Raw genomic sequence first — 13,332 nt, forward strand, 5'->3', positions numbered from 1 at the left:
CCACCCCGGGGCAGCCACTCGGCGTGCGCTTCTCCGCGTGCTAATTCTCTTGTGTCAGAATAAAGCTCCCGTGGTTTTGTTCTGAGGAGGGATGCGGCCGTTTACCAGGTAAAATGCCAACCCCAAATGTAGGGGTTAAAACTGGGGAGAGCTGTAGCGGGCTCCCCAGCTCGGGGGTCTGGGAGGACCACGGGTGAGCCTCCCCCCCACACGGGATGCTAAAGCAGCGAATAAATAGGGCATCTGTGGAGGAGGGGTTTCCTCTTCCATGCCTGCCGTGGTTGCACAGACGGTCCCCTTTGCAGCTTGGGATTTACAGGCTGAGGAATGGTTTTTTCTTGCGAACCGTAAGTGGCATGTTGCTAAGGGGCTGCGGGTTTGGTGGCGGTGGGTTTTGTCGGAGCAGGCATTGCGGGCGCAGGGGGACCAGCCGGCCTTGGGCGGCAGGGGGGAAGGGCACCGCAGCGCCGATGCGCCCGCGATTCGCCTTGGACAAGCCGATGAGTGGGAGACGCAGCAGGAGGAATAGTGCTCAGGGGCCTCGCTTATCATCAGCTGTGTTTGAGGGTTTTGTACCCAAGACGGTGGAGATGTGCAACAACAACCTTTTGGACTCACCGGCAGCGTAACGCGAGAAAAGCCTCCGGCGCACCCGCTGTTTGCTCTGCTAATGCAGCCCACCAGCACGGGGGCTTCGTGTCATTGCACCGGGGCCGGTTTATCCGAAAGCTTAAAATTTGCCTTTGACATCATCTCTCCAAATCGAGTCTTTTGTCCCTGAAATGGTTAAGCTTCCCCTGCGACTTACTGAACAAAGGTTTCCTGGGTTGTGCATCTCATTTGCCTTAGGGTTGTAAACAATCCTATCAGCTGGCAGGGCAATTTCAGCTTCTCTTCGGTTGAAAAGAAATGTATGTGGTATCTTTTTCTGATGACATCTGTGCTTGTGAAAAAGAGTTTGGAATATACATTGGGATTTTTTTCATTGTTTCAGACACTGAAATTTGAATGTTACTTATTACCTTAGTTGAGCTTCCCTGTACCTTTTCCTGCAGCATTTTGACAGCTAATGCAATGCAATTGGCAGGCATTTTGGAATTCCTTATTGTGTGTCAGTACACTTCAGTCAACCTGGAAGTGCCTTCTACTGCTAGATACTTCCTGAGTAGTTACTACAAAATATTTTGTGTATTTGTGGCCCTGTGCAATGATTCACCCTGAAACAGCTTAATGCGTTTCTCTTGTAACCCAATGCTGGCAACTTCATTGAGGGTATTAAGACCCAAATCCAATCTCAAGTCAGGTCAGTTAGTCCTTCTGTTCGCTTTTGCTGCCAGTTTCTAGTTATAATCTACTAGTTTTGTTCTTTTTCTGCCGCTTCTATTTTAGTGTAAAGATTAAGACATTTAGACACTGGCTTTGTTTGGCTTATCCCAGGCATCTTATGCATGTGTCTAAGCGCTGTTTTGAATCAGGATATCTTTTAAGCTGGGCCCATTGCAAAGTACAGGAGATGTTTGAGTTTGTTGGGGTGCTTTCGATTAGTGGTGATATTTATTGGATATTTTTTCTTCTAATTATTGCTGGTTTTTTGCTTCTGGGGTCACGTTGAATTGTGGCAAGTGAGTTCTCATTGGGAAGTGAGCTGTGAATAGGCAGGACTTCGTTCAGTAAACAGTAAGTTTTGCCTGTTTGACCAAATAACTTGTGAATTCAATTAGCAGTGGTGGTAGGCATGTCCACGTTCTGGGTGACTGTGAGGAGCATGTTTCCTCTGCTGCACTTGAACTTTTATTGCTGTTAATTTACTGTGTGTTGGGTGATTGGTCACCTGGACGTGGGGGGAGCTTTTGCCCCCAGGCTTGGTGGCTTGCACTGTGCACGCCCCCCCCACCCCAGCTCCCAGGAGGCCTCTCTTTCCAGAAAAATAGTCCCTTCAGGATGCGTCTCAAAAGAGTTCATGAGGTTTCATGCTAAGAGCAGATATAATTTGCAAGAATATTTGCGGTGTGCAGAAATGCATCTGAGAATGGTTGTTGCAAAGGTAAGACTCTTATGGATGTAATTAGTCTATTTTATGTTTTTCTTTGAGCTGTAGCCAGAGGAAGGCAGTTCCCTGTCACTTCTGTGCAAGCTGAGGGTACTCAAGGACAATGCTCACATTTCTCATCATTTCACCTATTGCTTCATTGTAGAACCCAACCCCTTACCTTGGGCTCTGTGTCTGCTGACTGCAACAAGAGCAGATCTGCCAAACATCTGGACAAGGCTGCCTTCCTATTTACACACTGCGCTAATGTGAACTTCTGTTAGGTTTTTATTCTTCTCTGGCTGCTTAACTCAAGTTTGAGATTAATGACTTAGAGCATTAAGGATGGTTAAATGACTGACAGATGCCATATTCTATCCAGAATACGTAACAGATTAAATTACTTAATTACAATGGTGTGTCTGTAGTGGTGATTGCTAGAACGTAAATACAAACTCACAGTACCACAGTGATGCTTTGTGACTGTTGCTTCTAGTAACACTAGTAGATAAAGACCCACATATTTATGGTAATATCCGTAACTTCAATTTTAGAGTGATTTATAAGCCAGAATAATATTCTTGGGGTTCTTTTGGTGCAAAAAAAAAAACCACCCCACTTGGATTCTACAACTGTTGTTTTTTAAATTGATGGAATGTGCTATCAGTCACAGAGACATTTATTTATAATCTAATATCCCTTGGTTTTGCTTTGGACTTCCTTGGCCATGTTCACCAACCTGTTATCCAATACGTAGATTGAAGAAAGATGTCTTGCAACCCATGAATTTTTCTGTAATGCAACTTCAGGATGGGAAGCAGGTGGATACAGACAGGCAACAAATACAGGGAAGCAGAGATGATCCTGAGCAGCACAGCAAGCTGCAGTCTCAGCAGGTCAGCTGTGGCATCAGATGGTCCCAACATGTGCTTCTCTTGCAAGTCGCCAGAGAGACATCTCCAAAGCACTAGTGGGGAACACCATAGAATATGGAGACAAGAAGTTGCCCCTGGATATAGACAGGGACAGTGCAGTGATCGAGCCTTGCTTTCCTCCCAACTGGCCTGAAGTCATGCAGAATTAACAATGCAACAGCATAGATGTTTGGCTCAAGGCTCTTAAAGAAGTTCTTCCCCTGGGTGCTCAACACAGAGCCTATATTGTCCCATCTCCCGAGGGAGAAGGGTTCCCAATCCACTTGGCTTTGGTGGGCCACATGCCCTGGGGAGTCATAGGCCCCACTGAGCATCGTAGCCAACTGGATCCAAATTGACTGGTGGGACAGAAGCAGTGGATAGGGTGGAGGAAGAATTAGGTCTCTTGGGTAAATTACTGACAGCCCATGACAGCACAAGAAAATACAGTTACCAGAGTATGACGTGGTCATTGAGTACCACTTAATAGAGGCAGAACCGGGAGCAGGAAGATATATATAGCATCTGTTTGCTTGGGAACCAAATACCTTCTGCATACAGGGTTGAACTCGGGTGCAGAGCTCTGAAAAGAGCTTGTTAAGGAAAGCGAGAGCAGCTAAATGCTTTTATCTTCCACTGGCTTCCTCTGCCAGCTGCAGCAGTGGAAAGCACCCATCGGTGTAAAGGGGCAGAGGCAGCTACTTTGCACTTTACACCAGTATCGGTGGCTTTGTGGGTGCGAGGCTGGAACAAGGTGGACTATGGACTTGGGCCAAATCCTTCAGGCTGGCTTACGGGGTTGCATCAAGCAGACAAGACTAATTTTACATTTTGGAGAGTGCGGAGTTGCTAAATACCTACCAGGAGTCCTACTGTAGGACTGTGTTCTTCTCACTCTCCTTGTAAAACAACTCAAAGTACTGCCTGGTACTGGACTGCCTTCCAGTAGGGGAAAGTGCTTCCCATGCTGCTAAGGCGTATGAGACCCCGAATTTGCTGACCTTACTCTGTACCTTCACAGTAACCAATAGGACTGAACAAATCCAGCAGGATCATTCCCACATTTCCTCTGTAAGTACTTTATCTTGAGTGCCTAGCTGACATACATATCCTCTCTGATTACCTTAAGGTTGGTAATAAGATCAGTTGTTGCTTACAGAGTGGTGTATTCATTATGGATTAGCTGCCCTGTGTATCATCTGTCATGGTATCCTATGCTGCAACAGGCAACTGCAAAAGCCACTCGGTGATAGGCAGGTTGGACCCGTCTCCTCTAAAACTTTCTAGGATCGTTTGGCAGCAGGCAGGATGGTGGGCCAGGAAACTCACTCCTCATTTTTCTTGCAAGGAGGGGTTGGTCCTTTGCAGGAAACCAGCATCCAGGTACCCTGTCAGGGCACTTCAGTCCCTGCCTGCAGTAGGATGTTTAAGATGGGTCTGATGGAAATCAAGATCTACATTATTTTTTTTTTCTCCATTAACTGCTAGTGTCTAGATGGCAAGCTCTGGTATCAGTCTAAAGTCAGAAGAGATAAGTGTCACCTTGGTGTTGAGCTTTTTAGTAGTTTTTGTTGGGAATTGCAATAAATGAGAATGTCAGGGAAAGATTTGAGAGCCATGAGGTGGTTTAGCAGAGATATTCCTCCAACACATGGGGACAAATTTGTCAAAATGTACAAACATGCTACTTGGATAATTTGGGGGGCTGATAAGGGATTTGGACACAGGAATATGCTGTAAAGGCTGGAAATAAAGAAAAGTTTGTCGGCAGTTTGAGCGCTGTGCTACAAGCAGTTGTAAGAGAAGTAAATGGTGTCCACGGTTCATTTGCTTGTCTGCTGCACAGCTCTCTCTAGCTGTTGGATATTCTCCCTCTTTAGGATTGTTTTTTTCATTTTCACCCCCCAAGAGAGTCTGGCACATCTCCACACATTTCCGTGTGTTGTTTATAAGAGCTTTTAATGTCATGGCACTGTAAGTTCTATGGTGGCAAACATTCAGGCCTTCTCCTCTCCTGGCAGCATCTGTTTGCTCAGGTGGTGGACCTCTGGTCTGGGCAAATGTGCCTCTGTTGGCAGAGCGCTACCTTGCTGGTTAGGGTGGACCTGTTCGTTGGTGAAGAAGACACTGAACATAATTCACAGCAGGCAAATTAGACCATAGATACCCATTTTAGTTTAACTGCAGCATGTTACGGTACAAACTCCTACTTAGACAAATGTCCAAGAACTGACTGAAGAGCTCACCAGCAGATGAATGAGGTTACAATAATATAATATAGTTTCATTAAAGAATTCACACAAGACCTTCCTGCAGCTGTAGAGCAGAAGCCTGCTGAGCCCATTTATGTGGGTTTTGACTAAAATGTGGCTCTGATTTACAGGCAACAACTTGGTGTGACAGTAAGTGCTTCATAAAGTCATGCCTGTCATCACCTTCTGCTAACATCGTTTCCACTGATTGCAGATCTTTGTAACAAAACGTTCTTCCTGGTTTGCTTAGGGTGAAGAAACTGAAGGAAACATTTGCTTTTATACAACTATTGGACAAAAACATGAGTAATCTTCGCACCTGGTTGGCCCGGATTGAGTCTGAGCTTTCCAAACCTGTTGTTTATGACATCTGTGATGATCAAGAAATCCAGAAGAGACTGGCAGAACAACAGGTGGGAAGTAGGAGCAGCCAGAGTAAATGAGCTAAAATGCTGCTGGTTACAATTGGTCCTGGTTTAAAATCACCTGTTTCTTTTCTTTAGCAAGGCCTTCTAACTGTTTGCTTTTCATGGCGTGTTCCTGCCAAGATGCGTTATGTGGAAAATTTTTATTTGCTTGCTGTAATTTCACTATTGTGTTAACTTACCCCCACTTCTCCCTTTCCCCCTCCACCCAAGGAAAACATGCAAAATACAAACAACAGCACTTCTACATTTGATAGTTTGCTCAGTTAAGTACAGCAGACTTCATAAGGGCTAGGCAGGGCACAGACAGTGGGCAAAATCCATCAGGATGACTTAGGCTGACAAGGCATGAATGCTGGGTCTCCTGCAAACTGGCTGTGACAGATTTAAGTGCTGTGGTTTGATTTATTGCCCTTAGTAGCTCAGTTCTCTTCCCCTCCTTGCAGGCAGCAGAGCAAGCTTGGCAGAGAAGGATGTTTGAGTTTTGGAGGGTGGCCTTGTGCAAACATATCTTTGACTGAGCCCTACTGATCCAGTAGGCAGGCTGTGAAGATCCCTTCAGGGTTGGGTGAGATGGTGCATGAATCCTGCTGAGGCATAAGTGTGAACCAACCTGGCACCATTGGGTGTTGTTTGAGTGAGTGCATTGATGCATTTATCCAAGACAGTGGCTTACCAAGGGAGGATCTTAAGGATCCTCCAGTTTTAAGTGCTGGTGGAGATGGCAAGGATTAGGCGCAGCTGAATTTACCAGCTGTCTCAGCCAAATGTAAGTGTAAGATGAGCTGAATACTCCTGGAGTAAATTTCTCTCTCCAGCAGCCAGGGAAGGAAAAGGAACATCTCCAAAGCACAGATCTGCTGGTGGATTCAGCCTTTGCTCAGAGCTGCGCTATAAGTTTGTCCAGGTTCAAAGAGCCTTCCTGGGAAGGCTGAGAATGACCACAGCTGTCATTCCGCTGTCCTTTGGTGTTAAACAAGAATATTTGCCGTAAGCAAATAAGAATATTTGCCCAAGCATGGAAGCTTTATGGCATCTGCCTTTAAGAACACCTGTGGGTGTTCTTCCCCATCCTTCCCATCTTCTCTCTCTCTCACTGCTGCTTTTCTGTCTAAGGAACGATCCCTGAGAGACCCAAGGCTATGTTCTCTGCTGTTTGATACAGCTCTCCATCCACTCATGTCCCAGCCATCACGGGAAGGGCCAGCTCCCCTGCAACAGGAGTGGGGATGGCTCCCACTGACTCCACAGCAGGAACTGGTCAAACACCAGAAACCTTGGCCCAGTGCCTCTAATGGTTTCATCTACATTATGAATGGTCATGTAAACAACAAGGAAATGTTTTCTCCCCATCCAAACCCTTCTGCATTCTCAAAGGCCGTGCAGAGAAGAACGTGGGTCACAAAGGAATTGTGTCCAAACTAATTTATTTTTATTATGAGCATTCAAGCTTCAGCTCGCTGTAAGAGCCACCATTTGCTGCTCAGAGCTACTTACTGCTTTGGTGTTTGGATTCTGTTTCAAACACAGACTTCTGGGGACCTCTCGACTCCTTCTACTGTAACCTTTTCGCAGGCTGAGTGTGAGAAGACTGTGCTGACTAAAAAGACCATAGTAAAAAAAACAAACACAAACCCAAAGCTCTTTAGCTTTGCATTAGAGAAACCTTTACCTGAATGCAACAAGTAAAAAGATCTTTCCTGTGCTTTATCCAAACAATTATTTCAGCAAGAGCAGAGTGATGGTGAGAAATATGCCGTACAGGCTTCTTTTATTTGACATCCATGACTGGAAAAGCTTTTCCTGCTCAGTCTTGAATAACTACGTTTAAAAGTATTGTGCATCCACAGAAAATGTTTTATGGCATATTTGTTCAACTAAAGGATGAATACTAAAACATGAATAATATTAAGATTTCAGAGCTGTTTCACTAATGCAGAAGTCTAGCCATACCTTTTAGAAGAGTACCTTTTTGAGCTCCATGTATGTACCTGGCCACATTACTCAGCTTGTTGTGTTTGTCTTACTGTAGTACGGTCAGGTCATTTGGAATAACAGCTTGGAAAACAGCAAGGGTTCTGCCTAAGGTTATTCCATGAACCCAGGTATGACCAAAAGTAATGAGATCACGTCAGAAACATTACCACAGTGCAAGAAGAGTGGGTTTGTAATCTGGTCCACATTCTTATTTTAATTTATACAGCTGTAAATCCAGTAAATTCAGAAGAGTCTCTCCAGGTGCCAGTAGTTGGGTAGAGCCTGCTCTCAGACACAGAGCCTGTGTTAAAAAGACACTGCTGCTTCTTGCTCAGAAGACAGCTGTGAATCCTTAATAAGCTGTCAAAAATTGTTGGGTCTGCTTCTGGCAGTCTCTCATCTGTGTAAAGATTTTGGTTTCTACATTCCTTAAAGCTGTACATTACCACAAATCCCACAAGCCAGATTCTGACCATTTATGGCTCAGCCCTTCTTTCAGGTACCCATATGGCACCACTGAAGACTGCCACTGAGTGACACTCAACTCCATGCAGCTTGTTGACTCTGGGAAAATCTTCCTTCAAGTCCTTTTGGATTTCCTACAAGCTGTGGCTGTTTTGGGGTTATTTGTTTTATCTTGGTTTGGTTTTGTAAGTCCAGAGCAAAACCAATTCTGCTTCATCTGTTCACTGAAATCAATAATACCATTTAATGGGAGTTCCTGTTCACTGTTGTCAGTAAAATACTCATTTGTGCTTGTTGTTGGTCTAGTATTATTTAAGCAAAAGTCTCCATATCCTTCATTAGGAAAGCCAGAAGTGGGTTGAAAACATGGAAATATAGTGGGTATTGTAATTTTGTTAACATTCGCAGTTGGTAGTATCATACAGAGCTGCCTTTTCAATGAGAAATGTTTAGATAAGGCTTTATTTTTCTGTTATTCAGTTACATTGACTTTAGGAGTAGTTATAGGTACAGAATGAGAGGCCAGACTATGATTGAGATGCAGGCTCTGGAGAAGAAATGTAGTGTAGATTAGACAAAACCAGGAGCTCCATGAGAGGGAATAGGAAAAGTGATGCAACACCAGCTATTTGTGTGCTGTGTTTCTGTGTTTCTTGATACCAGCCTGTGATCATACAGTCATTAAAGTACACGAACTGTACTACAAGTTCTCTGTCAAGTCTTGCGGTGTAGTAAGCTGATATGAGACACTGTCATCTTGTACTGTCAAAATTAATAAGTATGTGTCTACGGTGTGTGTAAGGTTTGGATTTTGAATGCACATTAAAATTGTCCAGACTGTGAATGAGAATGTTGAGCTTTCACTGAGAAACCACAGCAGGACAATCCCTTTTTGCATGGCAGTTCTATCCTGATCTGTCAGCCTGTCATCTGCACAGCTCATCCTGGCAAGTCTGTTTTCTAAAACTAAATAAGCTTTTCCTGACATACAAATTGCTCTTTCCCCCTCCTCTGCAGCATTTTGAAAGGGTATGTCTGAAGTGTAACTGCGTATGTTTCCTTCTGCTCAAGCTATTCTTTTGCCAATGGCAGGATCTGCAACGCGACATAGAGCAACACACCGCAGGGGTGGAATCCGTGTTTAATATTTGTGAAGTCCTACTACATGATTCAGATGCGTGTGCCAATGAGACAGAGTGTGACTCCATCCAGCAGACTACCAGGAGTTTGGACAGACGTTGGAGAAACATTTGCGCCATGTCTATGGAAAGGCGAATGAAGTAAGTCTCTTTTTCATACCCCTCCTAAAGGAGCCTGTGGCAGCATTTTGAAGAAATGCTGTAGCTTTTGCCACAACCTGAATTTTGACAAAGAAAAAACAAAAAACACAACAAAATTAATAGTTATCTTGTGATAAAACTTTTCCATTTTTGCATCTCCCCCTCAGAATCGAGGAAACGTGGTGCCTGTGGCAGAGATTTTTGGATGACTATTCTCGCTTTGAAGATTGGCTAAAATCATCTGAAATGATAGCAGCTAAGCCTAATTCTTCAGAGATTTTGTACACACGTGCAAAGGAGGAGCTGAAGAAATTTGAGGTGAATTTTTTTACTTCATTTTTTTATGCTCAGCAGCAGGCTGAATGGTCAGGCTGATAAATACTTATTATCTGTGTGAAATGCCTGGATCACTGAAAAACACCAGTTCGGCAGTGGTGGTATAGAGAACATAAATCATTTGGCCAGTGTGTGGCTGGTAGGTATCTGTCTGATTTATTTGCCTCCAGAATTTCTTTAGTGTGGAGAATCCAATGCTCTGAACTGACAAGATCCTTCTTGTAAGTTAATGGTTTGGTTTTTATAGGCAGGAGACTTTTGTGCGTTGATTTTTTTTTTTCTCGTCCTTTTGCTAATGAGCGAAGTCTGAGCAGATGATTTAAAATATGGGCCCTTCTCTGGTTTTAATTTTGCAGTTGGAAGGTCTTTTTTTAAGGGGAGGGTGTCATCATCTCTTGATGGATAGTATCATCCAGATCCTTTCTCTTATTGGCAAGGGAACTGAGTTCCTTGATTTGCCTTGCAGGCATTCCAACGGCAAATTCATGAACGACTCACTCATTTGGAGCTGATCAATAAGCAGTACAGACGCCTTGCTCGGGAGAACCGCACCGACTCAGCCAGCAAGTTGAAGCAGATGGTACATGAAGGCAACCAGCGCTGGGATAATCTCCAGAAACGAGTCGCTGCCATTCTGAGGAGACTCAAGGTAATGGTGGGGTGAGAGAGTGGGGAGCACTTGCAAATTCCTGTAGGAATTACCCAAGGCCAAAACACATACTGGAGCACCTATCTTGTGTTGGTTTGTGTCTTGAGTTACCAGTGTAGGAGAGCAGCTCTGGAAAGGTCACCAAGTACATGGCATAAACATGTTCTTGGTAGATGGGTTCTTGGTAGTTGATGAAGCATAAGGGAAGAATGGGTGCAAATTTTGGAAGGTGTGTTGCAGGCCTTCTCCTGTCCCACTCTCTTCTTATCCAGTTCCATCACGAGTGGGCCCCAGTGCAGATATGATTTGTAGTTTACAACTCAGCTCCACTTTATGCCAGGTTATGATTCACCTACAAGGCTTTAAACATGGAGATGTGATGAAGCTGTCACCAGCTCCTGCTGCGCTCCCTGCCTGTTGTCAAAGAGTGTATTTGTGGCACTTCAAAGAAGTGTCCTGCTCTGGACAGACATTCTGTGCAGTGCCCTGGGGGAAACTTGTCACTGCCTGGCTTTATAAATACAGCAGTGCTGCAAGCAGTTGACAGGGGAAACTATTAGATTCCAAAAGTCAGTGGATGAGGCTGTGAGAGTGCTGATGGGGTTTGATCTGTGCAGTTAGGAGGTGGTGTGTTTAGAATGTTATCTGATCCCCATCCTGAACAGTAAGTCCAGTGAGGAGAACTGGGGCACCGCAAGCTGCATGTCTGTTAGCAGCTTCTGTGGGAGATGGCGGCAGAGAGAGGCCCTCGTGGCTTCCACGCCAAATGATGCGTTAATTACACTGGCGTGGTCAGCCATGATCCAGCTTCTCCATTGTTTTACTAATTTTAATGTCATAGTTTTAATTACTTGAATTTGAGATGGGGCTATCTTCCTTTGTCTGTCTTTCTTCTAAATTTAGAACAAATTAGATGTTAAACCTCAGTCCAAATAACTGTTACACTGGTGTAATGATGTTAAAGAAGGTATACAGTGTGGAAGCAAGAAATTAATTTTATAGAAGCATCTTGCACTGATGAAGTTTTATTCCCTCTCCCATATGAATAGTGTACTACCATAGGACACTTCGTTCCAGCGTCACTACTGGAAGGGGACAGTTTTTATGGCATGCTGCCATTGTGCCCTGAATTCCTTTAATGTGAATAGCAGTTTTGAAACAAAACACTGTTTTCAGAGGGCTCCTGTGACCATCTTTTTTAGTAGCTGAAGTGTTATAACACCGGTTCCCTTCTTCCTCTTCAGCACTTCACCAATCGGAGAGATGAGTTTGAGGGCATGAGGGAAAGCATCCTTGTTTGGCTCACAGAAATGGACCTCCAGCTGACAAACGTGGAGCACTTCTCAAGAAGTAACTTGGATGACAAAATGCGCCAGTTAAATGTATGTATCCTTATAAAGCAGTTGTGTAGTATACCCAAGCTGATCCTATGGGGCTGTCCTCTCTTGAGAGTACCACCTACTTTTCTGGAACTTCACAATAGCCAACAGGTCTCTGTAGGGCTATATTTATTTTAAGATGCCAGTAAATTGTTAAGACTTCACCTCAAGATTAAACTGCACAGTATTTAAATTCAGATTCAGTGTTCAAGCTCAGTTCTATTCTGCCATTTTCTCCTAACACCGAGTGTCAGTGATGGTGATATTTGTCCAGGAAAGGAACACATTCAGGTTAACAGTAAAAGCTACATTCCTAAATTCAGGTATTCTTTTCTGGTGAGAATTTTTTTGAATTGGCATTAAGGTAGGATCTTTCCTCTGAGTGCATTGTTTGTAGCTGAGACTTTCAAACAGGAATAATACAGCAGGCATGTGCAGTGATTCCAAAGAACATACTAGTTCTTTGAGTTCTTTGCTACCTGCTCACGTGCTCGCTTTTCCTTTTCCCCTGCACTAATTCTTCTGGGAGCTAGATGTACTGTTGTGTTGGCTGGAGGCCCAGCCAGCCAAACTTCTTTGCCACTGAGAAAAAGATTGTGCGTACCCAATAGAAAAATAAACTCTGATTAGCTGAACTCTTGTATCGTGATCGTCTGCAGGCTCAGGACACCGCAATGATATTGATGTACACATGGGTTGAAAATGCCACTTCATTTCAAACTGCAATCCTGCTAATAAAACAAACCTCTGGACTGCTTAGAATAAAAAGATATTTGTCAAATTATGTTAGAAACAATGTAATTTGCTGCTTTTCTTTCACTGCAGTGAGTGAGAAAGAAGGACAAACCTTAGACTAGAAAGGACATTGCAGAAGTAATTATTTTTCCTCTGTCTTCCAAATAGGGTTTCCAGCAGGAAATAACACTAAACACCAATAAGATTGATCAGCTAATCGTTTTTGGGGAACAGCTGATTCAGAAGAGTGAGCCTTTGGATGCTGCCCTGATTGAAGATGAATTGGAAGAACTTCATAAATACTGTCAGGAAGTGTTTGGGCGAGTTGCCCGGTTCCATCAAAGACTGACTTCAAGATATCCCGTAAGAAGCAACAGTTGTTTTGATGCTTTGGCAAGATTTTGGTGTTTGAACTGCAATGCTTATTCCTTATCCCTGTCTCTCAGCTTGACTGAGTGGCTTGAGCTCAAAGGGGACAGGAGCTGCTCAGTAATTGTGCCAGCTTTGATAAATCTTTGTCATCAGTCTTGTCTCCTCATGCCTCTTATGTTGGTTCTCCATCTGCAGATCTGGATAATAGCATGGAAGTAATTCACAGGATTAACAGTTAGATAGTTGTGGTTTGAGGGCTTCAAAAGCTTTTTTTGTGTTTTTAATATCACTTTGTTTTCTTTAATTTCAAGAATGTGCTTTTAATATCTCTTTATGGATTTGTTTGTGAGGCTCCATCTGTCCACTTTCTTGTGGTAACCCTGAATGGGGAACAGCACACTCTTTACTTTTCACTGGGAATGTTCAGCTGATTCACAATCTACTTGGCTCAAAAAGAAAGAACGCCTATTCAAAAGCCAAGTAGAGGAAGTAAGATGACCATCTGTGAGTAGCTGTTCA

At 43.8% G+C, this 13,332-nt stretch overlaps 1 protein-coding gene across 1 annotated transcript in view; it reads left to right on the top strand.

The window, feature by feature from the left end:
- LOC104468231 (nesprin-2-like) overlaps positions 1–13,332 on the top strand; it is a 170,744-nt gene that overhangs the window by 145,349 nt on the left and 12,063 nt on the right. The window contains 6 exon segments of the mRNA XM_010082294.1: positions 5,446–5,608; positions 9,155–9,342; positions 9,510–9,660; positions 10,145–10,327; positions 11,572–11,709; positions 12,610–12,804. Coding sequence (XP_010080596.1) covers positions 5,446–5,608; positions 9,155–9,342; positions 9,510–9,660; positions 10,145–10,327; positions 11,572–11,709; positions 12,610–12,804 — 1,018 coding nt within the window.

Source organism: Pterocles gutturalis, unplaced genomic scaffold (assembly GCF_000699245.1).
Source record: "Pterocles gutturalis isolate BGI_N339 unplaced genomic scaffold, ASM69924v1 scaffold21956, whole genome shotgun sequence".
In the NCBI taxonomy this organism is placed as follows: domain Eukaryota; kingdom Metazoa; phylum Chordata; class Aves; order Pterocliformes; family Pteroclidae; genus Pterocles; species Pterocles gutturalis.